Genomic DNA, 27,505 nt, shown 5'->3' on the forward strand with positions numbered 1-27,505 from the left:
TCAACAACCACCACATTTTTATATTTCATATTCACCTAACTAACGTGCAACGCACGTTGCCTCACTAGTATATGAAAATAAGTTTTATATCATCAAAGTAGAAAGATTAGACATTTGAGCTTCATAACCTGCAAAATTTCACTATTATCAATTATTTCAAAAATGATGATAATGTTTTCTATTCAAGAATTTCAATTACCTCCTTTCTTCCTACCACTCCTAGTGTACAAAGTTCGGTCGATAGCATTTAAGAACATCTACTTTAACAGAAGGCGGTGCTAACTTTCCCTTCAGACACTTCTTTAACGGTATCATAGTTTGTTTATCTATATAAAAAAAAATGAGATGTTTATTGTCAGCCAAATTTGCTAAGAACCCGAGACAAGAATTTTGAAAGTCCATTTTCTAACTCAAATCGAATTTATCAAGAATCGTCTTGATGAACTTCAAATTATTGTGCTCAGATTTGTGCGTATGTAAATGTTCCTTTTTCTCCAAAACAAATTTGGAATTCATCTGCAAAAATCAGTAACATGGATAATACCAAAGGTCTTATGATGATATGTAATACATTTACTTCGTGACACACTTAGAAGAGTAGCTTAAACAAGTTTGGCATTGTTGTATCATAATTGTCGAGAAACAATAATCAACTGTCGAGAATTTCTGAACATAACCTTCAAGAATGACAATTTATCTCGTCAGATGAGTTCCATAAGATCTACATTTGAACTCTCTATATGCTAACATGAATCAGATATTTGAATCATAAAATTGTATCAGATTGCATCAAATTTTCAAAATACATCAACTCACAAATTCAACCTATATATATTAAACTCAAAAATTTCATCCAAACAATACGTGAATTGACCATAAATCAATTCAACAAATCACTGTCAATAAAAGATAAGAAAGATCCCAATATATGAATTTTTCTATTTATAAACCGAATAATCAAGCTTTGAAAAGGCATAATCACATAACAAGCATAGTTGCTTATTCATCCAAAATTGAACCAATGACTCGATAAAAAATATCAAAATGTATAAATAAATGAACAAGCTTACAAATAAATGTAATTGAGCTTATCCATAAGTTAAAATATGAGACTAACTTGATATAAACTCAAAACTATATTCATAATACCATACAACAAGAATATTTTAGCTTAATGATAGCCATCAAAACAATAATATATATGAAAAGAAAATCCTCCATAAAACTTCAAACCTAGTAAAATTGTCAAAATCATACAACCAAAACTAAACAAGAGTGTACTAAAATTTCTTATATTATTGCTTCCAAGTATAGCCTAAATGTAATTCAATAAATAAAAATGCACAACATTTTTCTCCTATTTTCACTTTTTCATTAGCAAAACACATATGCTATTAAATATTAAGTAATCCTAGTTACAAATCTAAATGAACAAATCTAGTTCAAAAAATAGGAACACTAAATAGAAAAGAGAAAAAGTAAAGGAACAAATCTAGGTTTCCATAAACCAAAAATTCAAACAAACTAAAAAAATTCTACCCAACGTTACATAGGAAATGATTGAAAATCTCAATTTCTTTTAGGAAAATCACAATCAACGATAATACAAATAAAGCATAAATTATTTAGAATATTTAAATCTAAAAGAAAATGAAAATGATATTTACTTCAATTTGAAGTAGGAGCTAAGTACGAACCATCAGATATTGAACTTGAAATATACTCCAACTGGGTGTGAATTATCAATCGTGATGGAGAAGTGTTTACTGTCAAGTGGAAAGTCTTCAAATCCAAATAAATGTGTGCATCTTCTTTCCCATTTCGTGTGAATAGGTTTAGAAAGTCGGTTTGCAAAATGTAACATATGTACAAAATTGGGAAATGTGTTTAGAAAGTAGGGGTAGGGTGGGGTAGTTTGGAGTGGTTTTGATGTGATATTTAAGTATTATTTTTTCATCTGATCAAATCAGTTTTAATTAAGGACATGTAAGATATTTAAATTTTTCTAGAGATGCTAAAAATTCCAAAAGTGACAATATTACAAAGATTTTTAAAAAGTGACATTTTTGAAAATCTCAATCTAAAAAGGAACATGAGTTGAGATTTTCTCTTTTTAAAAGTAGGATTTTCACTTTCTAATATATTCAAATAATCGAAATTGTTAATTTGACGATTAAAAAGTTAAAATTTTCTTTTAAATGACTTTTATGCCATCACTATCAATTAAGTATTAAAAGAAAAAAAGGAAACAAAAATATGTCAGACAAAAAACGAAGGAAAAATAAAATTCAGTTTCTTCGACAGAAAAATATTGATAGGGAAAAATATGAAAGATTTTGGTTTCCTTTGTTTTCTTTTAGTATTTAGTTCCAAGTAAGAAGAGTATGACGGTAATTTTAATATATATATAAATGACTTTTTATTTGTTAAATTATCAATTTTTATCATGTGGGGATCAAATCACATATGCTTAAATAGATTGGAGAGTCAAAATCTCACTTTTCAAAGTTAGGAAGACGATCTCGCCCTAGATTAAACATTCGGAAGCATGGTCCAGTTTTCCCTTCATATTTGCAAATCAAATATGATCTTTTTTGCTTGAGTTTCATTTTAAATTTGAATTAAACTATTTGTACACAAATCACACACAACACATGGCGGCTCCCCACCAGCCGCCCCTCCAATAGGGAGCCATCACGTGTTGTGTGTGTAAAAAATTGTGTAAATCATTAGGTGAATGTAGCATGGTCCTTTAAATTTTATCTAATTAACAACTTTTAAATTGGTCAATTACAATCTTAGCTACATATTTTATAAGATTTGTATATTTTATCAACTTTTATCAAAATCTACTAAAATTTTTATCCAAATCTTTCTACATAGTTCCTCAATCTTAATTTACGTGGAAAATAATTATGTTATTAAGTTAAATTTTTCCATAGTTGTTTAACCTTTTTATATTATGTGATTATTTAGGACTTTTATGTTCGGCAAGTATTGCTAAAAGTCAAATTATCTTTTATTCACATAGTTCGACCTACAAATAGAATCCACTAATGCATCATTCATTTCTATCTAATTATAATTGAAATTATTTATAAATACCAAATAGATAATTCTAGGTTTTTCTTTTTTCTTAAAATTTTAATTTACAGGCTTTGCCGGTAATTTTTATTACCTCATACTTCGTTCATGAAGGCGAAATATTAGATTAATTTTAAAAATATTATTTTTAGAATCACTCTTTCCATTATTTATTTATTTTTTGTAATTTTTCGGAAACAAAATTCACCAAAATGATTTGATGGTGCAAGAAAAAGAGCTAATTTATAAAATAGTGAAATACCCAAGGTTTAGTCTAATTGTCAATTTACTAACGAGAGAAATGATATACTAGCACATCAATCCATTTGGATGATACGTTTATTGTGTATTTCGATATTCGAAATTTGTTATTCACTAATGAATTGATATATCATGTCATCAGTACTTAATATAAAATGAACAAGCTGCTTATATTTATCTTATTAATGACAATTTAGCAATTTTGTGTAGGCGTTTCAACTTACGTAATATACTTTATAGGATTAATTATTGACTAATTGTGTTAAAATGGTCTGAAATGCCTAGCATTGTGATGGCTTGAACTTTCACAGGGCCACGATGAGCTCTGTGCTTGAGCCTCTACAAAGTTAGCCCAAGTCAAGAAAAAAAGAGAGAGAGAGAGACTTGCACCATCTTAGATAATGGTAAATTGCGTCATTCGTTCCCAATGTTTTGCTAAAGTAGCAGACATATTCCAAATTTTTTCAAGTAATATTATTTATAGTCGCTCACTGCGGTAGTCGTCCTACATTGTATTTTATATGGCGGTTTGTGATTTTATGTATTAATTTGATAATTTTTTCTTAACACAAATATCTAATTACTAATCATCACATACATATCATGTAGGACATTTGTAAAAGTGAGTGACTGTAAATAGTATTATTCAATTTTTTCCTCAAAATATCATCCTAAAGTATTAAGAAATTAACAAAACTTCGTCTCTATAAATGATCTTCATCCAAAAATATGTTAAATTAATGAAATATTATTATACCCTTTGACTTTAACATACAAAAAGAAAACAAAATAACTAATGAAAAAGGCAAAGAGAAAAAATTAAAAATAGCAACCTAGCAAAATAATAGGGAAAGTAAGAAAAGAAGAATGAGTGATATCCGAGTACAAATCTTTCGTTCCACCCCCAAAAGAAAAATAAGATATCCAAGTATAATAACACTGGGAGCCATATGGAGAGGAAGTCATTGGTGTGAACAAACGCCCATTGAGGAGAGCTCTTTTTGCGGAAGGAGTCCAAATGAGTTGTGAGAACCTGGGAGCCAACAAGGGCACATCCTGCGATTTACCTCCCTGAACAGTTGAGGGGTCGGAGGTTCAGGGACAAGGATCTAGTCGTACGCAAGCCCGGACACCTTGTAAAAAAAAAAAAAAAAGATATCCAAGTATAATATTTCATACCCCCTCCCACGCCACCCAACCCCACCCCACCACACCACACGACAATCCCAATCCTTTCCCAGATGGAGGCGGTCCATGACGCCCACTGAATTTGAGAAAAAAAAGGTTATATGACTTTTTATTTTTTATTATTCTATTTCGGTGTTTGAGAAAAATATTTCGTTAGTTAAATTAAGTCACCACAGTATATCCGATTCGTACCTCTGCCATTGGTTAATCCTAATTTAACCTACTCTTGCCGTATGAGAGAGAGAGAGAGAGAGAGAGAGAGAGATATCTTTCCCTAGGGTCACAGTTGGCGGAACCAGAGAACCAAGAGGTTTCCCCCTGATTTTGTGGCTATCGAAGATGGCAATACCATTACAAAACCCTTCTCGATTTCTACAAGTAGATAAAGGGATATATTGTCTGTCTAGGAGTTGTGGTGAGAGGCAAGTCCAGAGGGCTTGAGGTGGGGATGCATTTTATCAATTTTTTTTACTCTTTCGCTTAACTTTTATTTATTATTTATAGATGACCACAAATTTTATTTATTACACTATATTTTAATTACATCTCAAATAAAACATTTTTTTTATTCATGCGTAACAATGATTTTCCGAATATAATCATTATCCAAGTAAAAGCTAAGCCCCCGTTTGATCCCCATTTTGTAAAGTCGAAAATGGATGGAACGGTATTTTTTTGAAAAATGAGTGGTTGAAAAAGAATGAAAAGTTTTCGATTTACGTGTAATATTATTTTATGGAAGATTGTGTGATTGAAAATATGAGAAAGAGAAAACTATAATATAATGTAATAGAAATTAATGGGGACTAAACGGAGGCTAAAAGATTGTGGTGCACACCCATCAATATTATCTTTCTTCCTTCTCACTTCTTCCCTGTCCACTCATTCCCTCCACCCTAAATTCTAAGTCCATGTTTATCTTCTATTTTTATGATATTCATTTTCAGATTAAAAAAACATACATTTTATAAGACTATCATCGACTTTTCAAACACATATTTAATTAATATCTATCAAAATCTACTAAAAAATTGGTTATTAACTAAATAAAACAAAGGCTAAATCTACCCAAGAAAAACCTCCTTCCACTCTACCATACCTCTCATAAGTTCCCCCACCCCTAATATGATCCCCTCGGACCATATTCTAATTCTGTCCAAACAAACTTCTCCCATCCCACCCACCATGGGGATTTGTTGTTGTTGTTATTATTTATGACATTTATATACACACTTATCCGAACTTCTATTCTTTAATATATAAACTAAGCAATTGTCTATCTAATTTGTGTAAATTATGTTAATTTTAGGAAAATCCCAACTTGAATACAATTTCTATGAAATTGACTATTTGGAGCTTAATTGGAGTTAATTTGAAGCAATTGAAAATTAACCAAATTGTAAGATATCAATTGGAAATATTGATTGAGCATTCGGTATAAATTCATAATTTTTGATAGTTAAATTCGAAATTAGAAAGTTTGGGGACTAAATTACAAACTTTTGGAACTTGAATCTGGTCGACTATAATGATTCTAGAATGGAGGGGACTTAAGTGTAGATTATAGAAGATGAAGGACTGAAATCACATGAGAAAAGGAGTTTAGTTGGAAAAATGATTTGTTTCCTTTTTCTTCTCACTCTTTGACGGAAATCAATTTGAACAATAATTTTGCCTAAATTTCATTCTATAAATACATAAATTAGTTCAACAATTAAAGAATGCTTAATTGCTTAAAGAGTTTCATTAGACACATATATTCAAGCTAAGGTTTGGTAGACACATATTATACATGTCCAAAAGGAGGGAAAAATCAAGAAATTAATCAAGAAGTTAGGGTTCCAAGATTTTACAAGAAGAATGCGAATTCTTAGTACAAGATCATTATATCTCTCCCGTTTTCCTTAAAATTCGGGGATGTACGTTAATTTGTTCTTGTATTTTTATTCTCTCATGATGTTGAGTTAAATAATTAATTAGAAAGAATAATTGTAACCTACTTTTGAACCTTAATTTTAATTAAAAAAATTTTAAATCTCCAATTGATGTTGTGAATTGATTTTACCTCTTGTCTTAGTGCTTGGATTAATTGGGCACTAATTCGTTGATTTTGTGAGCAATAATTATTTGTTTAGACCACTTAGTAAATGTCTGGAACTAGTATAAAAGCGTAGAGATACATTTTCTAAATAATGTGACCATTACATAAATTCCTAGAAATTAAATGTGTTAACTAATGTATATCCAGATTCACACAAAGATATGAAATTGACTTAATTAAATAGTATAACTTGAACTCGAGATAAATAAATAATTTAATACATTAAAAGAATTCGATTAGATAAATATAATCAATTGTATAAAATTTGGTTATTTAGATCAAGATGACCATCATTAAAGAATATGTATTTTATTATTATAGTGTATTTAAAATTAAAAAAATCGCAAAATAAAATAAAATAAAACATTCTATTTGTTTTCAAACAAATTGAAGTTAGAAATAATTTAATTGATTGTTAGATAATAGTCCTCATGGGAATAGTCATCCCGAGAAAAACGTCTATTATATTGCTTGTTTGATCCGTACACTTGTGAGATATAAAACCAATAAAAGGTTTTTTCGTTGTTGTCACTTGTCAGGGACAATTTTCATTTAATATTGATTTAAATTATTTCTTATTTTTGTTTTGTTTATTTTATTTTATTTTTTTAGCTGGTCAACTTGTTTTTTTTTTTATTGACATGGAACGAAAACAAGCAAAAGAGTAGCAAAAATATACAATGATTGATCCAAACTTAGATGAAAGTGATTTTTTTTTTAGAGATTTCCTCTTCATACACTACAACAAAATTTTGATTTCGCAACATACAAAAAGTTGTTGCAATAAGTAATTTAACGCGACATATTTTTAAAATTTATTGCGAAGATTGTGATGAAAAAATAAGTACCAAAATATATAAGGAGACATAAAAAGTTGTCGTGAAATGTGAGAAGTCGCGACAAATAATAAAGAAGGTAACAAAAAATATGAGGGAAGTAAGGCACCAAAATATTTTTTGGTGGTAAACTTATGGCGACAAACTTTTATTTTTTGCAACAAAATATTTGTGATACAATAGGGTCTATTTTTATGAAAAGAAATATTTTTGTCACGAAATCGGTTATTTTTTGTAGTGACACCAAATTAAAAAGTTGAGATATAATCTACCTATCGTACTTGATAAGGATTGCTTACCAGATGAATTAAATATCAAATCTATTATTTATGACGAGAGGAGGTGGTGAATATTAAGGGGTTGCATTATCCAAAAAATTGCTTCCTATTGACCACTCCAGTGGAAGTGAGGAGAGCTATATTTGATAATCCATATGAAGAAGAAGAAGACGATGATGGTGACACACTTGTGGAAAATGTCTTCATCGTACAAAAATATAAAATGACCGAAGATCAAACAATTTTGGACGAACCAAATAACATGCTTATGAATGATATCTTCATCATTCAACCCAAGGAATCAATAATTAAAAAAGAAGAACATGTAGGATCGATGGATTGATCATGAAGGAGCCAAATGAATTAATGGCATTACAAAAAAAAAAGGGATAGGATTAGCATGCAAACCTCCAACTTCATTGATTTGATTCTTAGTTGAGTTTGAATTGAGTAATTTAGGTAAGTTATACCATATACAAGAGGACACAATAAACTCTTGGAAGACGTGCAAAATGTGGTGCAAAGACAATCTAAACAAGACTTCCAAAACATTATTCAAAGTGTCCTGAAAATTCATTGTCCAAAGTCTGAGTTTAAGATTATAAATCAAGAACTAATGTGAGACAACTCAATTTTCTAATCATAAACTTTTAATTATTATTATTAATATTGTTATTAATTTGTTATGCATTGCATGTAAAATTTAGAATTATATTTTAAATATAAACATGTTTCCCAATTTATTTTTTAAAAAAAAAAAAGAAAAGGAAAAAAAGGCTTGATCGCTGGCAACCGCAGATTTGTAACCCACGGTCCCATAGCGTCCCTATATCCTTTGGGTTTGCAACCCGCGGTCAAACATATTTAAAAAAATTCAAAACAATGAAAAAAAAAATCTTTCTTATTTTTCTTCTTCTTCCCTTTATTTTATTTTTGTTATTCATTTTTCAAATTCTGATATTGAAAAAAATAATAATAATAAAATATAAAAATAAAAATAATAACTATAATTTTTTTCCCTTTTTCTTTTCTTTCTTTCTTTCTTCTTTATTTTTTTTCTTAAAAGAATATACATTTGAATTTTTTTCCTAAAAATATATATATATAAAATACTTTTCATTTTTCATTTTTCTTTTGAAAAATGGAAAGATTAAAAAATATATATATCGAAAAAATTCTTTTGATTATTGTCTTTTTTTGGTTATTTTTATATATTTTTTAGGTTATAACTAGTTTACAATCATCATTCCCAATATAATTAGTTTACAGTCATATGGAGTATATGAGTAATTATTTTTCTTGTCCATTTTCAGGTATAATGAAAATGTTTTACAAAACGACTAAAGAAAGGATATTGAAGGAAGATAAAAGATCAAGTACTAAATGAGAAATATCATATACATGACGAGTATTGCTAACTTTTCTTTAAGCCTTTTTTGTGCACACATTATAATGTCTATTTTTAGTTTGGGGAGTGTAGATTAGTTAGTTAACTAATTATATTTGCTTATTTGTGTGATATGTTTACAAAATATATACATATGTATATATGTATAGTTTAACAAGACATCTTCTAAGATAGATAGTATAGACAAAATTTTAGAATTAACTGAAAAGATTCAAATAATATGAGAAGACCCTATAAAACATTGGGATAAAAATAAAATAGAAGCTAAATTAGAAATAATAAATGAAAATATAAAAATTAGAACAACAGAAATAAAATATACGAATCAAGATATAGAAGATTTTAACATACAAATTAAAGAATTATTAGATTTAAAAGTAATAAAATTGTCTAGCAGTCAACACAGATCAACGACTTTTATGGTTAGAAATCATAGTGAAATAAAAACAGGAAAAGCAAGAATGATTATAAACTAAAAAAGATTAAACGACAATACTATAGAAGATGCTTATAAGATATCAGAGAAGAATATGCTAATAAATAAAATACAAAATAGCAAGATATTTTCTAAATTTGATTGTAAATTTGGATTTTGACAAATAAAAGTGGCAAAAGAATATATTCCTTGGACAACTTTTATTACTCAATTAGTACACTTTGAATGATTAGTCATGCATTTTGGATTAAAAAAATGCACCCTCTATTTTTTCAAAGAAAGATAGATAGTATATTTAATTCTCTTCCATTTGTTTGTGTATATATAGATGATATTCTAGTACATAATAAAAACTATAAAAAACATATGAAACATCTGGAGATAACTTTGAATAAATTTATAGAAAAAGATTTAATATAAGTAAAAAGAAGATGGAAATAAATAAACAAAAAATTGAATTTTTAGAAATAATTTTAGGAGAAGGAAAAATTCAGTTACAGCCACATATAGTACATATAATTTTACAATTTCCATACAAAATTGAAGAAACCAAGAAATTACAGGCTTTTTAGGAATATTAAATTATGTTAGACATTTTATTAAAGATTCAGGAAGGAAAGTAGGACCATTGTATAGTAAATTTTTAGTGAAGGACAAAAATATTTTAATCAATCAGATATATAATTAGTTAAAAAGATAAAAGCAGAAGTTAAAAATTTACCACCATTAGAATTACCATTAGATAGTGAATATAAAATAATAGAAACAGATGGATGTGAATTAGGATTGGAAGGAAATTTATATTCCAAACCAAATAAATATAGTGATAAAAAAGAAGAAAAATTTGTAGACATGCTAGCGAAAAATACAAAATAAAAGGAAAATATTTAACTAGTTTAGATTATGAAATAATGACCATCATACATAGTATAAAAAACTTTAAATTGTTTTTAAACATTGAATTTACAATTAGAACAAACTGTGAAACTATAGTAAAATTTATTAAAAAGACAAATTTTGATAAGATAAGACATAAAAAATAGTTAAAATTATATAAGATATTAAGCAGTTATAAAATTAATATAGAACATATTGACGAAAAAAATAATATTTTAGCAGATAATTTAAGTAGGCAAGTTATTAATTTTCTAACTCATTATCTTCATGGTGCAGATGGATCAAAGGATGATGAATTTTGGGAATGTCACTCTAAGAGTGGCCCCTAAGGATCTAATTTTCTATTCAGAGGAAATAATTTAGAAAGGTTGCCAGAAAGAGAGCATTGTCTATTGAATAATCTCTAGATGACATGTGACTCTAAACAAAAATTAAACAACATTAATGTCCTAACTAACCATTTTAGAGAGGTTCATAATCAAGTAGAAAGTAAAAATTTTAGTTTCTTTGCAGTAATTAAAGATAGAAAGCCTGAAATATATAATTATTGACTAGAAGTACTATAACAAGTAGAAAAATTTCTCGACCCCCTTTTTAAAGGATTTTATATGCTTGAAGAAACTTTAAATTTTTGTAGAGAAATTATAAGATTTAATTTTCATATATCCGAAAAAATTAGACAGATCATGCAAACCCCCTCTCAAGCTTCATCATCATATTCATCAATACAATTTTGTGATAGTTGTGAAACTATGACCAAAGTTGTTAGAAATTTAAACCTAGAAAGCATTCTTTAGATGAAAGACTACAACTCCTCGAAGATCAAATTTCTTCATCCCAACGAACTATTGGTAAATATCAAAATGAGGTTCTTAAATTGCATAATAGTTTAGACAGACTTAGTTCTTCTAAAAATACACTTGAAAACCCATTTCTAAAGACATCGCCTCTACAAGTAGAAATTATTCTGATAAAATAGAAAGACTTATTGAACTAACAGATTCTACAGTTGCAAGACAGGAAAAGACTTTATACGAATTAGAAAAGAAAATTGGCGATTACGCCAATTTGAAGTTCTATAAAGAATTTCGTTGTACAAGAAATTATAGTTTTTGCTCAAATTTTAAGTTACTATCATAATGAAAATAGATACTTCCTTAGACATGATCCCAAATATGATGCAGCCCAAAATTGAGCCTTCCTTAAACACAATTATCCAACAATTTCCTTTGATTATACAATCTTTGAAGAAGAAGACCTCTTTTACCCAACTTTACAGCTTGGTATGATAGATACTATATATATATATATTAAACAAAACTTTCATATTTTTTCCACCAAAACTTAAACAGATTCTTGATTAGTTAAAAGATCATCCCTTAATGGTTCAATTCATTTCCATACCCCATCGTGTAAATAATGACATTGTAATTTCAGCTTATCATCGTATTTTAATTTATGAAGGAGCTAAAAGATTTAGACCCTATTCAAAAACGAATATTAAAATAAAAATTAGACAAATTGATTATGAAAGAAAAATATCAGAAATTGCAGCCATGATGAAAGTTCAAAATAATAATTTTAGATTAGTAGCACAATGGAATAACAAAATCATTTTCTGTCAAGAGCACCTTGCCATGAGAACTAAAGCAGAAAAAATTTTTAGTACCAAATATTGAACAAAAGAATTTATATCTGATGGCGTTTCAACAGACTAATGGAGAATTTACAAAAATCCTATCATAAACAGAAGAGGAAGCATATATATCTGATGTCAACGATAATGAGATGGATCCAGAACTAGAAGAAGCCATAGCAGAAATGATGGACAGATAAAGACAAGATAGAAAGATAGGGAAATAATTAGTAAGATAAGGAAGTAAAAAAGAAGAGGCGTAAAGATAAAGCTTTAAATATATTTCAAAGATTCTCTGCAAAGTTGATTTTCATATTTCAAGAAAAGTCAGACGTGAAGACAAAAGTTATCAGAAGCATTTTTTCAAATAATTCATTCTTTAGTTACTCACATGGAGAATCGCACATTATTTATTTTTCTTTGTTTTTTGATCGCACACCTGTAAAGTTTGCATAGTATTCTTCAATTATTGATAGCACACTTACAGCACCAACAGAATAGACGTGATGTATCAGCGTCTATAAATACCCACACCTCTCACACAAGAAAACACACTAAAAAAAGAAAGCATACTATCACACTTGTACTAAAAAATCTCTTCACCATCTTTGGAAATTCAAAGACATCCTTATAAATTCAAAGACTTCGTAATTAAAGTAAGTTCTTTTCATATCTTCTCTTGTTTATAATTTTCATTTACTTTAGTTAATTTTCGGAAAAGGCCTAAAAGAGAAAACACCAAGTAAGCAATTAATTTATTCACAAATAGTATTTTATTTCTGTTTCAAAAATATAATTTTAACGCTCTTAGCCTCTTTATTTTGGATTCCATAGTCAAAGGATAAAGTAATCTTCTGGATTAAGTTGGCCAATTTGTGTCCCAATAGTGGGAGTTTGTTTAAACATTTTTAAACATGATGAAAATATTTTTGGCTAAAGTCTAAAGCCTTCTTTAAAAGGTCAAGAAGAAAACTAAGAGAAAGTAAAAAAAAAAAAAAGTATGAAAAAATTAATTTGTTGAACAGTAAAATACTCAAAGGCCATTACAAACTTATCGTTTTAAAGTTTTAATATTTTATGCCTTTAAATTACACCGCCTTACTTACTTGTTCATTGGAAAGTTTTAACGAATATATTAATACTTGTATAGAAAATAGAGAGATAGGAAGATTAGTCGTTGTAGGAAGCCATATTTTATCCCCTCTAGATAGAAATAGAGGTGACTCCTCTTTACAGATTAAGAAGCAAATCACTGAACTCTTTATCTCTCAGTATCGAAGTTTTTTAATAAACGATTCTAAAGATTGTAAAGAAAGATAACAACGAACAACAATTATAAGAGAAAATAATAAAAGAAATTCTATTAGAACTAGTTAGACATTTTTTTAGCAATAGACATTTAGTAGCAAAGACAATAGAAATATACTTATATATTCTTGGTCGTAGTAATTTAAAGTGCAGACTTTTTAAAACAAATTAATTAAGTGTAGAAAATCTTACCAAATTAGTAGACTTTCTCTAGAAAATATTTATTGGTAGGAAGAAATTTGTATTTTAAAACGTGTAAAAATTTTAAGAAAAAGACTTTATTAACAAGTCCTCTTCATATTTATTAGAAATAATTTTTTTTGAAAATCAAGTTATTTTCATATTAATTAAATAATTTTTTTTCAAACTTTTGGTAGGAAGATTTACATAAATTTTGTCACTTTCATTAAAAACGTTCTCAATTTTGTTAAGACTTTTTTTTTTTTTTTTTTTAAGAGTGTTTCTTATACTAGAACCCCCCAAATTGGTCCCTGAATTGGTAGTGTATTCACACACACACGCACACGTGTATGTATATACATACATACATGTGTGTGTGTATATATATATATATGTGTGTGTGTGTGTGTGTCATTTTATAATTTCTTCGATTGATTATATTGATAGAATATATTAAATTAATTTTGAACTTAGGTTGACAAACTGGATCATAATTAAAAACACAACTATTTAACCAATTGAATTGAATAGTTTAGGGTGGATGATCGATGTTGGGAGTCATTTAAATATGTGTTGATTTTGTGCATGTTGAATATTTGTGTGGAATTTATTTATTAACAAGTAGAGTCTAGGTAGTAACCATTTACTAGGGGTTTGATTCCAATTACTTATTAAAAAAATAAAAGACACTGAACTAGGCATGTCACATAGGAGAAAGTTACCTATAATATTGTTGTCTGAAGCTAATCTTAAGTAATCTGATCCTACCATCACTAATGTTTAGGAGACGATTTATTGCGGAAGAAGTATGCCTACAATATAGAGTGAAAACTGCCTTAAAAAAAGATCCTAAAAACAGAAGAAGGGACACAATGATAAACAAAAGAAAAGAAAAATACACCAAAGTGTGTTGATGTCATAAAAAATAACTAGTTGAAGTTGGAGATTGAGACATTGAAATTTAAGGAGATTATCACATATCAGGATAGTGACTTTCATTGTTGAAACACAACCAAAAAAGGAAAATGATTTTGCGTAATTTACGTTAGAATATATACATCGGATTTGTGATTCAAAAAAAAAAAGTTTGGGGGTATGCATCCTACAAGAGAGAAATGAAATATTTAGAGCATGTTTGTCTTCTATTATGAGAGAAAATATAGAGTTTTGAATAATAATTTTTGAAGAATCCGTGGTTGAAATTTAAAGAAACTTTATTGACTTGTGTGTAGAATATTTTATTCTGTGAATGTATGATGGAAAATATTACTATGTTAAATCATTTAATTTGTTAAAAAATGACAAATAGGGGCTTAACTATAAAGGGGTTAAGAAATAATCAATTTAAAAGTCCATGATCATTAGATTGACTATGCGCACACATATACATCACAAGATTAATGTATAAAGTGAACAATAATCATATTTTGCATTGGGAAACAAATGTCGTGGGGAAAAGAAAAGGCCTCCAATGAGAGGGGATAAAAAAACAAGTAAACGATTAAGGTGAAAATAGAAAATTGTTTTAGTTCAAAAATATATGTACAAGCGTGATTATTTATGTAATTTTACTTGGAGTCGCTTAAGAAGATAAAAAGAAAATTTAAAACTATAGTGTAATACACAAATTTTGTGGTCGATTCAATGAGTTTTTATCCTAAACTTAAACGTTCGAATTTAAGCAATAATCAAACTAGTTCTCAGTTTCTCTAATTGAGTTGTGATTTATGCTTATTTTTTATTCCCCGCCATGAACACTAATTTAAGATATTATTAGTCAAGTATTCGCACAACTTTTGACACAAGCGACGTTTGACTTGTAAAAATAGTTAAGCACTTTTTTAGTGAAAAATTAAATCAGTTTTTTCAATAGATTTTGATAAAAGTGATGAAATCCTATAAAATATATGATTAAAATTAATTGTTGATTTTTATTTTGATAAAAATCTAAATTTTAATTCATATCAAACAGGGCTAAATATAATGCTTGAAAAATGGGCACTTGAGGTAAAATAGCTAGAAATTGTCAACTTATATAGTTGTATGTTGATATATTCATCTTTATATAATTAATCTCGAGATAGATATTTCAAAATAAAAATTAAGTGAAAGATCGTTATTAAAAACCATAAGCATATACTCAATCCTACACCATGTAAGATATTTATATAATAAATATAATATGTGAAAGAAATAACTAATTTAAATGAAGTGCTCAAGTGATAAAAAGTGTGAAATTTGTGTGGGAGGTTGGAGGTTTGGGTACCCACGCACTAATAAAGAAGTATTTGATTGGGACATTGAGCTTCCTTGGTTAAAATAATTTTTTTTAAAATTTTAATCAATTTTAAAATTATTTAATATGTCAAACGTGCCAGTGTAATATGATTGTTTTCAATAACCCACTATTTACAAACCATTATCCACATTCGATTAAAGGCTGCAAATCTTTTTGGATCATGGTAGAGGTAGTTATATCTATTTTGTCTATATAATATACTATATGATTTTGGAAAAAGATACATAAAAAAATGAAATTATAATTTCCATATTCTGTAATTTTTATATTGTAGTTTTACATTTTTTCTGGAGTATACTTAAGAATTCTGAAACCATTTGTGACTGTTGCACAAGTGGTTTGTTTGATCGTCCATACTAGTTTTTCAAATTAATCCTCCCAAATACATATAATTTAGAAGAACTAGTCTACGTCTCGTGCATTGCACGAATTTTGTATTTATTTTGATTTTATTAGCGTAAAATTTATAGATTGTACAAAAAGTATTTGGAAATAAGAAATGTTTGTTTAATTCTTATCTTTTGGTCGACTGTGTATTTTATGTCACGATAATTTATTTTTATTCTTATAAATAAGTATAATGAATGTTGTGATTGTATATATGTTAAAGATAATTTATTTTTAATTATTTATTGTATTTTTTTTGTTTAATGTAGGTGAAGATTTTTTTTTTTATCTGATATTACAAATAAGTTGTAAATTGAATTTTGTAAAATGTTTTTTTTAGCAACTTCGATTCGAGAGGCTATACTTGTAGTTCAAAAATAACACATGCAGTTGTAAATTGAAAGAGGATATCCACATACATAAACATTTAAATAACAAACTCGGGTTCGCACGTAAAATAACTTGAAGTGGTACTTACTAGATGGTTAACTCCCTTGTTGGTGTAAGAATTAGAACCCTAATAGCAGGTCTATTTTTGGGACTATACAACAGTCACTCCAAGGTTGGTAGGGCAAAAGAATTTGAAAAAAAAAAAATTTTTTAATAAATTTTATTCGAAAGAGAAAAGAATTAAAAAAATTTAAATAAATTGATAAAAAAACCAATTATTTATAAAGTAAAATTTTCAATTTTAATTAAATAATATTTATATATTCTTCATTTAATTTTCATAACTTTATTTTATTTTTTACTTCTAAATAATTTTAAACGAATTTTTTTACTTATATAAGTAATTTTTACATATATTAGAAATATTTTTTTGTTAATATGTTTATTTAAATTTTTTTTTTTACTAAAAGTGATTTTTGAAAAATTAAGTTTTATTTGGAAGAGAAAAGAATTAAAAAGAAAAAAATAATTAATTTTTTTAAAGAAGAAAACGCATTTGTTAACACGTACGTTTAATCTCCGTTTAACTATTTTCGATATTTATTTAGATCATTCGATGTCTCTACGATATATTCTCAAAATGAGTTTCGAGAGAATATAAAATATTTATCAATTCGACTATCGTGCAATCGTCGATGAATTTTTAAAATTAGTTTGTTATCGAAAATTTCAAAATAAATAAAATAATTGATTTTTTAAAGAAAAACGACTTATGCGTATTTTTAACACATACGTTTAATATCCGTTTAACTATTTTTGATATATATTTAGATCATTCGATGTCTCTACAATATTGTTCTCAAAATGAGTTTCGAGAGAATGTAAAACATTTATCGATTTGACTATTGTAGAATCGTCGATGAATTTTTAAAGTTAGCTTTTTTATCGAAAATTTCGAAACATAGTTTGAAAATGCGTATTTTGAGGTCCCATAATATTTGCTATGATTGACCGTTTTACGCACCGTTAACGAAGTGCAATATTATGCCGCGAGTACTTCAAAACGATATTAACAATGTAATATTTCGACCTCGTTTGATATCCCGTACTGAGCCTAAAAATGAATACAAAAACATAAATAAAATAAAAAATTTCATTTCTCTATGTGTGGTCTCCATGCAAGGAGACCTGGGTCTCCTCCGTGCACAGAGTCCTCTTTTTTTCTTCTTTTTTAAATAAAAGCTAATACCTCTTTATACTATATAAACTAACTACAATGATATATATATATATATTATTTTTTTAATTTTTAATTTTTTTACAACTCGAAGCAAACTTTTTACTATATAAAGAAATATATTTAAAACTTTGAGTTAATATTTAATCTAAAGTAATATTTAGATAAATTTAATTTAAAAAATTCAATATTACTATAAAATTAAATATTGTATGAAATTATTAAATATATCCAACTACGATGATATAGTTTTTTTTTTTTTTAGTTTTCTATATTTATAATAATGTAAAAATAAAAAATCCATGCACTTTATACACAGAGGAACGCGTCGTTTTTGCTCCCCACTTGTAAAAAAATGAAATTTTAAATAATTGAAATTTTTTTTACGCCATACCACATAATTTTTTTTTAGCAAATGATATATTGAGAAAAATGTTGCGAAAAAAATAATAAATAGTAATAAAAAATTAATTTTTTTAAGAAAAAACGATTTATACGCATTTTTTAACACATACATTTAATATCCGTTTAACTATTTTCGATATTTATTTACATCATTAGATGTCTCTACGATATAGTTCTCAAAATGAGTTTCGTGAGAATGTAAAATATTTAAGATTCGTACAATCGTCGACAAATTTTTAAAGTTAGTTTGTTATCGAAAATTTCGAAATACTAATAAAATAATTGTTTTTTTAAGAAAAAACGAATTATGTGTATTTTTTAACACATGCGTTTAATGTCCGTTTAACTATTTTTTATTTTTTTAAATATTTGTGTTGTTTACATTATAATTTTTTTTTCAATTTAAAATTCTTTTCTTTTAATAATTCCAAATAGAAACTTAGATTTGAGAAATTTTTTTGTGTGTAGTTTTACGTTATAAATAATAGTTTTTTCAATTTAGAATTCTTTTTAAATTTTTTCTTCAAATTTTTATTATTAATCAATATTTTTTAATAGTTTGAGATAAAATTTAATTTTCTAGTAATAATTCAATATATAAAATGATTGAAAAAAAACATATTTACTCCGTGCATGGAGAAAAAAATTTCCGTCATGCCACATAATTTTTTTGAGCAAAATGATGCATTGAGAAAATTGTTGCAAAAAAAGAATAAATAGTAATAAAATAATTAATTTTTTTAAGAAAAACGACGTATACGTATTTTTAACACATACATTTAATCTTCGTTTAACTATTTTCGATATTTATTTAGATCATCTGATATATCTCTACGATATAGTTCTCAAAATGAGTTTAGAAAGAATGTAAAACATTTATCAATTCGACTATCGTACAATCGTTGACAAATTTTTAAAATTAGTTTGTTATCGAAAATTTCGAAATAGTAATAAAATAATTGATTTTTTTTAAGAAAAACGATTTATGCTTATTTTTTAACACATACGTTTAATATCCGTTTAACTATTTTCGATATCTATTTAGATCATTTGATATCTCTACGATATAGTTCTCAAAATTAGTTTCGAGAGAATGTAAAACATTTATCGATTCGACTATCGTAAAATCGTCGATAAATTTTTAAAGTTAGCTTGTTATCGAAAATTTTGAAATATAGTTTGAAAATGCCTACTTTGACGTCCCATAACATTTGCTACGATTGATCGTTTCAAGCACCGTTAACGACGTGCAATACTATGACGCGAGTATTTCAAAACGATATTAAGAATGTAATATTTGGACTTCGTTTGATATCTCGTAATGAGCCTGAAAATGAAAAAAAAAAAGCATAAGTAAAAAAAAAAATAAAAAATTCATGGTCTTCGTGCACGGAGTCTTCCAAATTTTTTTCTCTTTCATGTCTCCGTGCACGGAGAGATTACTTTTTTTAGTTGTGTAATTTTACATTATAATTTTTTTTTCAATTTAAAATTCTCTTTAATTCTTTTCTCTTCAAATTTTTTACCTACAAGTAATATGTTTTAAAAAAAATTCTGTCGCATATTATCTCTATCTTTTTTTTTTTTTTTTTATACAAAAGTGATTTTTTTCTTATATCCCTACTATATTTATCTATATCAAAATGGGGAGGAATGGAAATTGCGTGTTGCAGTAATTTTGGAAGTAGTGTATAATAAAATAAAATATATATCAAGCAAACGGCGTTGTTTTTGGCCTCCAATTGAAAAAAAAAAATAAAACAAAAATGCTACAGTAAAGATTAATCAAAACATTGTTACTTTTTACAATGCCCTCACATTCCCCTTTTTTATATAGTAAGGATATGTGAGTGATTCTAAACACCAACACTAGGAGGTGCTCGCTGCCTATGCCAAATGATCGTTCTTTGGTACTACCTTCTTGGTAATTTTTTCTTGTATTCTGTGAGTAATTATCCATGAAGGTTGGAGTGGTAATTCGACGGGCAATATCACTTTAGGATATCGTACTGTTACGAGATTCAATCAGTTGATAAATTTTATTTCTACATTTTATTGTTCTGCAAATTATTGCAACTAATTATTTTTCAACACGTTGACCACTGCGGATTTACCGTGGGTCACGGGGCCCACCAGATTTCTGGAATTTTTTTTAAAATTTTGAACTTTTTTTTAAAGAAACGTATTTTCACAAAAACAGCCAAGCAAGTTGAAAGGCCAAACAAGGTGAAGGGCCCACTTCCGTCAATCTTCACATCTTAACCCAATTCCTAAAAAAAAATAATTCTTCTTTAGTTTTCTTCAAATCAAACATCCGCGATCCCGTCTCTCTCGCGACTCCTTTGTTACTTTGCTTTTGGGGATTTTCATTCTCTATTTCGTCTTCAACAAATCGAAAACTTGAACTATTTATGTCCTTAAATTGCCACATATTAATAATGGCAACGCCAATAGTTGTTGAGCATTTCCCAACAACATATTGACATTCGACTCCGACATGGAAGAGAAAAATGATGTTGTAATTGTTGAGAATGCGCGAACAAAATCTCATATTGACTAGTCATTAGGAAAATACCGAGCACATAAATGATATGTAATGCTTCACTCGACTTTATACACAGGTATATCCATAAAATAGTAAATTGAAATGCACAAATCATAATAGACTTTTTAATCAAAATATTGAAAATTAAATTAAACTAAACGGAGAAATCTACAGAGAGTAGGTGAGATATCTTGATCAATCAAAAATATCATAAAATTTTATTGAATAAGCACTAAACCCTTGTTTGATTTTGCTAAAAAAAAAATCAGATTTTGAATAATTCGAATAGACATTGAAGAAATATGGGGTTGAAAATAATTTTGATAAAAAATTGCATTTTAAAAAAATGGGACAAGACATAGAGCTTGTTTGGTATAGTTTAAAAGTCAATTAAAATAAAATTTTTAATTGTTATTTCACTATTTCAATTGTCATTTTTAAAATTTTCTCTCATATATAAGAGCCACTTTCTTTCTAATGGTCAAAAAATTAATTATCAAAATCTCTAACAAACAAGTACATAGATTAATCCCTTGCTTGAGAGTCGAGCCCTATTATATAAAAATTCAATTTTTTTTGTATAAAATAATTTTACATGTAAACTCAAAATTTTTTTTTTCAAATTTTTAATCACACATTTTCCAAAAAATTATTATTCTAAAACATATTTTCTCCTACAAAAAAAAAAAAAAAAAAAAAGGCTTAAAAAAATTATCATATCTCGTGGATGCACATAATACATGATAGATGTTGTTATTCTGCTTTCCTTGTCCACCTTCTGGTGAACGTGAAGTAAAAAATAGCATTTTCCTCAATGTCTATTCCATTCTTAACATTTTAAAATATTTGGAAGTTTATAATTTCCTAGTCTAATAAATGTGTACGTTATCTCTTTGTCATGGATTAGATTGGTGGAAAAGAACAAGCCAGTATGTCACTTTTTTCCATAAGTTATGTAAACCTTTTTGGTAAAAAATGTTATTCTGATAAGGAATGGACTAATTCTGTTATAGGGTCAGTTTTGTCTATGTTATATTAGGCAAGGAAATGTCAAATTGAATTAATATTATGACAAAAGTCTCTGCCCTTGAAGTCCTTTTTTTTTTTTTTAATGTTTTTTTTTGGTAATTAAGGCCGTTCCTTGACGTAGATCCCACAAATTGACTCCAACTGACTGTTCTAGGGACAGATAAGGAAAGTGTATTTTCATATCACAATTTATGTTGTAACTATATGTTGAAGCACCATATTCAAGCTCTTTGGAATAACTATATCGTCACCCTTGAGACGCATACACCCAGTCCCAAACAGTTGAAAGGAAAATAAAGTTTGTTAGATGAGCTCTGAAAGCCATCAATCATTTTTTTTTTTTGACTTGTCCAATTTTCTTATACATCCTGAACTAGTGTTTAAAATGTGCTGAAACTGAAAAAAATGGGACAGAAATTGCCTGGTTGTTGTGGAACATCTATGCTTTTTCTTAGAACTTGAAAGAGGCTGTTTTTATGGATTTTTCTTCCACAACATTGCATCTTATGAAGAAACTGTTTCATGTTGTAGGAATCGTGCTGCTGAAAAACTTTATGAGTATAAAGACTATGAAGTAATTGGACAGAGAGTTACTGAAATACTTATTGACGAAGAATACCTTGCATCTGCCCATAAAATCTTGGAAAGATTGCAGAATGGACAATGTTGGTCAGGTCAGTTCCCTTTTAAGAAGAAGTCAGGTCAGAGATTCATGGCAATGGTGACTAAAAGCCCATTATATGAGGAGGGTGAGGTTGTTGGTATCATCAGTGTATCAAGTGATGCAGCTGTATTTAATAATACAAACTCAGAAAACCTGAGAACAAATCAGGATCATGATATTGACCAAACTAAAGTGCGTGGAATGAACTTGAAAAAGATTCAGTGGCCTCGACAGCCATCAATTGCATCAGTGCCACATATTGCATCTTCTGTTTCCAATCTGGTGCTTATTATTGTGTTTTAGTGTCTGTTTCAGCCTTGTGTTTATTTTATTTCTCCTACCTATTACACTTTTTAACTCATTTATCAGGCTGCAAAAGTTCTAATACGTAAACGAGGAGATGTCGCCTGCAATTCAGATAGCGACACCGATTCCAGGGTCAGGGAGGAAGCCGAAGTGGACAATCAAGTTGTAAAATTTGAAAAGCCTCCAAGAGCACCAGTAAGCCTTAATATTTAGTGAACTTGCCTTAGTGAAAAGGAAGATATATAAGAAAATTTGTTGCTTCAGGGAGGAAGGCCTACTTTCAATTTGTCCATGGGGAAGAGTAGTACTGATGCAGTTAGCTCTGAGAAGGACGGAAATACATCTGAATTCATTCAGCCGTCTAAACTCGTATTTTCATTTCCCCTATTTTTTTTTTTTTTATGTCTACAAATTTGGACATCAGGGACTGAAATTCTTCAGATTAGTAATTTTTAAAATTTGTGGCCGTATAAATATAAATCTGTTGCCTTTAACTAGGATGACTTGTCCGTATCCGAGGAGTTTCAAACACTTTACCATGATCATTTTTATTTCTTTATCAGATATTACGTATTTTTAACTCAAAGTTATTATTAAATAATAAATAGATACTCATATTTAAAATATTTTAGCAATACAAATTAGTAACAAGTATAAAACTACATTTGTATTATATAAATGAAAATTTTTAAGTAATTTAATCGACGTGTAGGGAAAAACTTATGAGACACTGGGTGGGTGACACAATCCTTTGAACAATATAGTTTGTCTGAGATTTCCTTCTTGTCCTCTTTTTGGGGATACGGGCAAAAAGAGTTCAGCATGCAAATTTTTATTGAAATAGATGGAATCATGTTGTATAAATGGCGACTGCTGAGAATGAGATGTATTTTATGAATTTATGTACAAGTAGTCCATGGCCCAGGTCATTTAGCCTAGCCTAACTATTTGAGGTTGACTAAATTATCCGTTTCCTTCATTTTGCTTCTATGGAAGATATAATTCTGTATATTTTTTTGCTAACTTGAAATTTTAAAAAATTATTTTTTCTGATATATTGTTTGTATGTAGGCAGCTAAATTCTTAACAAAACTGCACATGGGGAAAACTGGGAACCTAGAGAAAGACAAGGATGGAAGCTTCCAACAAAAAAGTGATCATGATGCTTCTTTGACAAGCAAGGAGGTAACAAGCAAGCCATATTCACCGAGAGCTTCAGAGACAACTACATCATCCAACTATAATCTAGATGCTAACGATTATAGGGAGAATGCCCAGAAAGGAACTCTATATCCGATAAGAACAAACTTGCCTACGAATCCCTTAGGTGCTTCTGAGGGTTCCTCTGTTGGAACCTTTCCAAGAGATCGGATTGGGGGTTCAGAAGTTCCCCGATATGCAGATCAGTTGCCAAGATCAAGTTTCCAATTGGATGGGAAAGAGTGTGAGCCAAATTTGGAAGTAGAAAATGCATCACCAGGGCAATCAGATCCCCAAAAGTTCCCAAGTTCGGATGGGAGTGTGGGCAGCAGCCATGGAATTTTATCAAACAAAGGCAATAATGAGTCGTCTGCAATACCAGATTGTGAAATTCGATGGGAGGATCTATATTTGCGGGAGGAGATTGGGCAAGGTAAACTTTAATTTACTCATATCTTGAGGCATATATGTATGCCTTCACATCATATCCATATGCGATGTAGGTCAAATTTTGCTCAGGGAGAAGTAGACATGATGATAAAGATACAGAAATTTTTTGTGCTGTAATTCATATTTAGCAGATTTTGTGTTCCTGAGCTCTTGCTTGACCTTAGTAGTATTTTTCCAATTTTCAGGTTCATTTGCTGTTGTGTATCGGGGAATCTGGAATGAATGTGTATGTTGCCAAGTTATGAGTTCTTTTGTAATCCACTTCACGTATGACAAATCTTGTCCACGATGTACAAAATTTTTCCTTTCATATTTTTCAGGATGTTGCAGTTAAGGTATATAGTGGGTATCAATATGGTGAGGAAACTTTATCAGACTGCAAAAAAGAGGTGCGCGATGCTCTCAGTAATATGGTGATAATTTGAAGTACTTCCTATGAAAAAAAAATTAATTGGTTCTAACCTTGAGCTCAACATGTAATTCAGATTCATATAATGAGAAAACTGAGACATCCGAATGTAGTGCTGTTTATGGGGGCAGTTTGTTCAGAAGAAAAACTTGCTATGGTTACAGAGTTTTTACCCAGGTAATAGAGCGAGCCATTTCCCGGGGATACTCTTTGATGATATTTTTAGTATTTTGTGGAATATTGGATAGAATTTGACAGTATTAAGGAAACAAAATGAAAAAGAAGCTAAAATCTTGTTATTATAGTGTCTAGTCTAGTATGACGTATCAAACATAAACTAAAGAAAAATTGGACCTCCCTAACCCACCAAACAGAACCACTGGGAAGAAAGTGATAAAAATGCTGCGAGTGTGAGAGAGAAGAATTTCTTTTCTTACAAACGATGCTAGATTGTCAAATAGTTGTCCAATTGTGATGGAAACATATATAAAGCGTGTGGATTATTTTGTGTATAATCAGGGGAAGTCTTTTTAAAACTCTTCACAAGAACAATCAGTCTTTGGACATGAGACGCCGTCTGAAGATGGCTCTTGATGTGGTAGGTTTTCTGCTTCAAACTCATTGCTTTACTTATTCTTCTGTGTGTTTTGTAGCTTTTAGCTATCTGTAAAATTTCCATGCGCTTTCTTCTTTCATGCAGGCAAGAGGTATGAATTATTTGCACCACAGGAATCCACCTATAGTGCACAGAGACTTGAAATCTTCTAATCTTCTTGTTGACAAAAGCTGGACGGTCAAGGTATTGTTTGCAGAAATAAGTATATATATTCAGTCAAGAAAGTGAAAATGTCTAATTTGCATTCTTTCCAGGTTGGAGACTTTGGCTTATCAAAGTTGAAGAATGCAACGTTCTTAACAGCAAAATCTGGGAGAGGAACAGTTAAGATCTTTAATTTTTTTTAATAGTATATGCGATATTCATCATTATATTTTATAAAATTATCATTAATCCTTGTGCTGGTCTGATTTCCTCTGTAGCCTCAATGGATGGCACCAGAAGTTCTTCGAAATGAACCTTCCACAGAGAAGTAATTTTGGAAACTGAACCTAGAAGATTTTGCATAGGGAACACATGTTCAGAATATTTTTGGGGCCGGGGGTGGTGGTTGTTTAGACTGCAATGTTTCACTATCTTAATTAATCTTCTGTTGTAGAACAGGTCAGACATCTTCAGTTTTGGTGTCGTTCTATGGGAACTAGTGACTGAATCCATTCCATGGAACGACCTCAACTCGTTGCAGGTAACTCCCTTCCCACTATCAAGCACGTCTGCAGACCATGGTTTAGAGGATTCAATTGTACTCACTTGAATAGTGACTCCAAACATGTCTCCCAGCTAATAATTTGTATTCTAAACCATTTTTTTTCAAGGTTGTTGGAGTTGTCGGCTTTATGGATCGCAGACTGGACCTTCCTGAAAACCTTGATCCTCGAGTTTCCTCTATCATCGGTGATTGTTGGCAAAGGTAAGTAAATTTGAACGTGTTTGCTTGAGGTTAAAATTTAAGTCAAAATGCACGTTACTTATTTTGCCAAACATGATTTTCAAACTTTACTGCCCAAACTTACTTCTCGACTTACTTTTTAGCAAAGTAACTTTTTAGAAAACCAAAACAACTGTCTTCTACTATTCTACTCATCATTCTTTTTTATCTTGCAATCAATCTCAAAGCCTAACATTTTTCTGACTGAATTCAAACTCGTGAACAGTAATCAACAACACCGGCCATCCTTCGAAGATATTATTCACAGAATGACAGAGTTGGTACATACAGTTCCCGGAGCAACTGCCAAGACAATCCAGCTTATATAATTGGGACGGGAGGAGATTTTTTAGTGCACTGCCTTGTTTGCATTATGTTTATTATTAGTCAATTTACTTTTTATTCACATATTTTGTGGATTGCAAGTATTATTCACTTATTTATTACACAGTTACTTCTATCTATTTAAAATTTAAACTTACTATAAACAACGTACAAGCATACTTAAAAACATACATACTAAGTTCTTTTTGGTTGTGCTAAATTGGTCTGTATCTTGAAGAGCTTATTAATTGGAAAAAAGAAATAACACCAGCTCATTGATCTCGAAACACTTATAAGTTCATGAACGAGTAGAGACCAAGCAAAATATTAATTTTAAAAAACGCGATTCCTCTGGTTCAGGAAAAATAAGTTAAATGGAGACTATATATTTGTGGGATGGTAGCTCAACAATTTTACTCTAGTAGTTGGTTATGATAAATCTGATTATTTTGCTGATTTTGATGAAAACTCGACCGACCCGATTAGAACCATGGGTCCCAAATCAATTGGTTTATTTCGATCAAGAATTTAAACCACATAAATTCATATCTTGAATTTTCATAGAATCTGTTTGGCAAGCAATATTGAACGAGATAGTACTGTCGTATGGATAAGATTTTAGCCGCACTGTTGTATATATAAGATTTTAGCTTAAGGCGCGTTTGATTGCAAACATGGAATTTGTATGGAAAGATGTGAAAAT

General features: G+C 29.0%; 1 protein-coding gene across 1 annotated transcript in view; it reads left to right on the forward strand.

Annotated features, from left to right (window-relative positions):
- LOC111408423 (serine/threonine-protein kinase CTR1-like) overlaps positions 1–26,940 on the forward strand; it is a 36,215-nt gene extending 9,275 nt beyond the window's left edge. The window contains exons 2-15 of the mRNA XM_023038184.1: positions 22,361–22,851; positions 22,939–23,070; positions 23,140–23,244; positions 23,947–24,508; positions 24,711–24,751; positions 24,846–24,914; positions 25,011–25,111; positions 25,454–25,532; positions 25,635–25,733; positions 25,805–25,873; positions 25,973–26,022; positions 26,154–26,235; positions 26,366–26,460; positions 26,705–26,940. Coding sequence (XP_022893952.1) covers positions 22,361–22,851; positions 22,939–23,070; positions 23,140–23,244; positions 23,947–24,508; positions 24,711–24,751; positions 24,846–24,914; positions 25,011–25,111; positions 25,454–25,532; positions 25,635–25,733; positions 25,805–25,873; positions 25,973–26,022; positions 26,154–26,235; positions 26,366–26,460; positions 26,705–26,807 — 2,078 coding nt within the window. The 3' untranslated portion in view covers positions 26,808–26,940. The remainder of the gene's footprint in view (positions 1–22,360; positions 22,852–22,938; positions 23,071–23,139; positions 23,245–23,946; positions 24,509–24,710; positions 24,752–24,845; positions 24,915–25,010; positions 25,112–25,453; positions 25,533–25,634; positions 25,734–25,804; positions 25,874–25,972; positions 26,023–26,153; positions 26,236–26,365; positions 26,461–26,704) is intronic.
- Positions 26,941–27,505: the final 565 nt, after the last annotated feature.

The sequence above is a fragment of the Olea europaea genome, chromosome 13, assembly GCF_002742605.1.
Source record: "Olea europaea var. sylvestris chromosome 13, O_europaea_v1, whole genome shotgun sequence".
NCBI classification, from domain to species: domain Eukaryota; kingdom Viridiplantae; phylum Streptophyta; class Magnoliopsida; order Lamiales; family Oleaceae; genus Olea; species Olea europaea.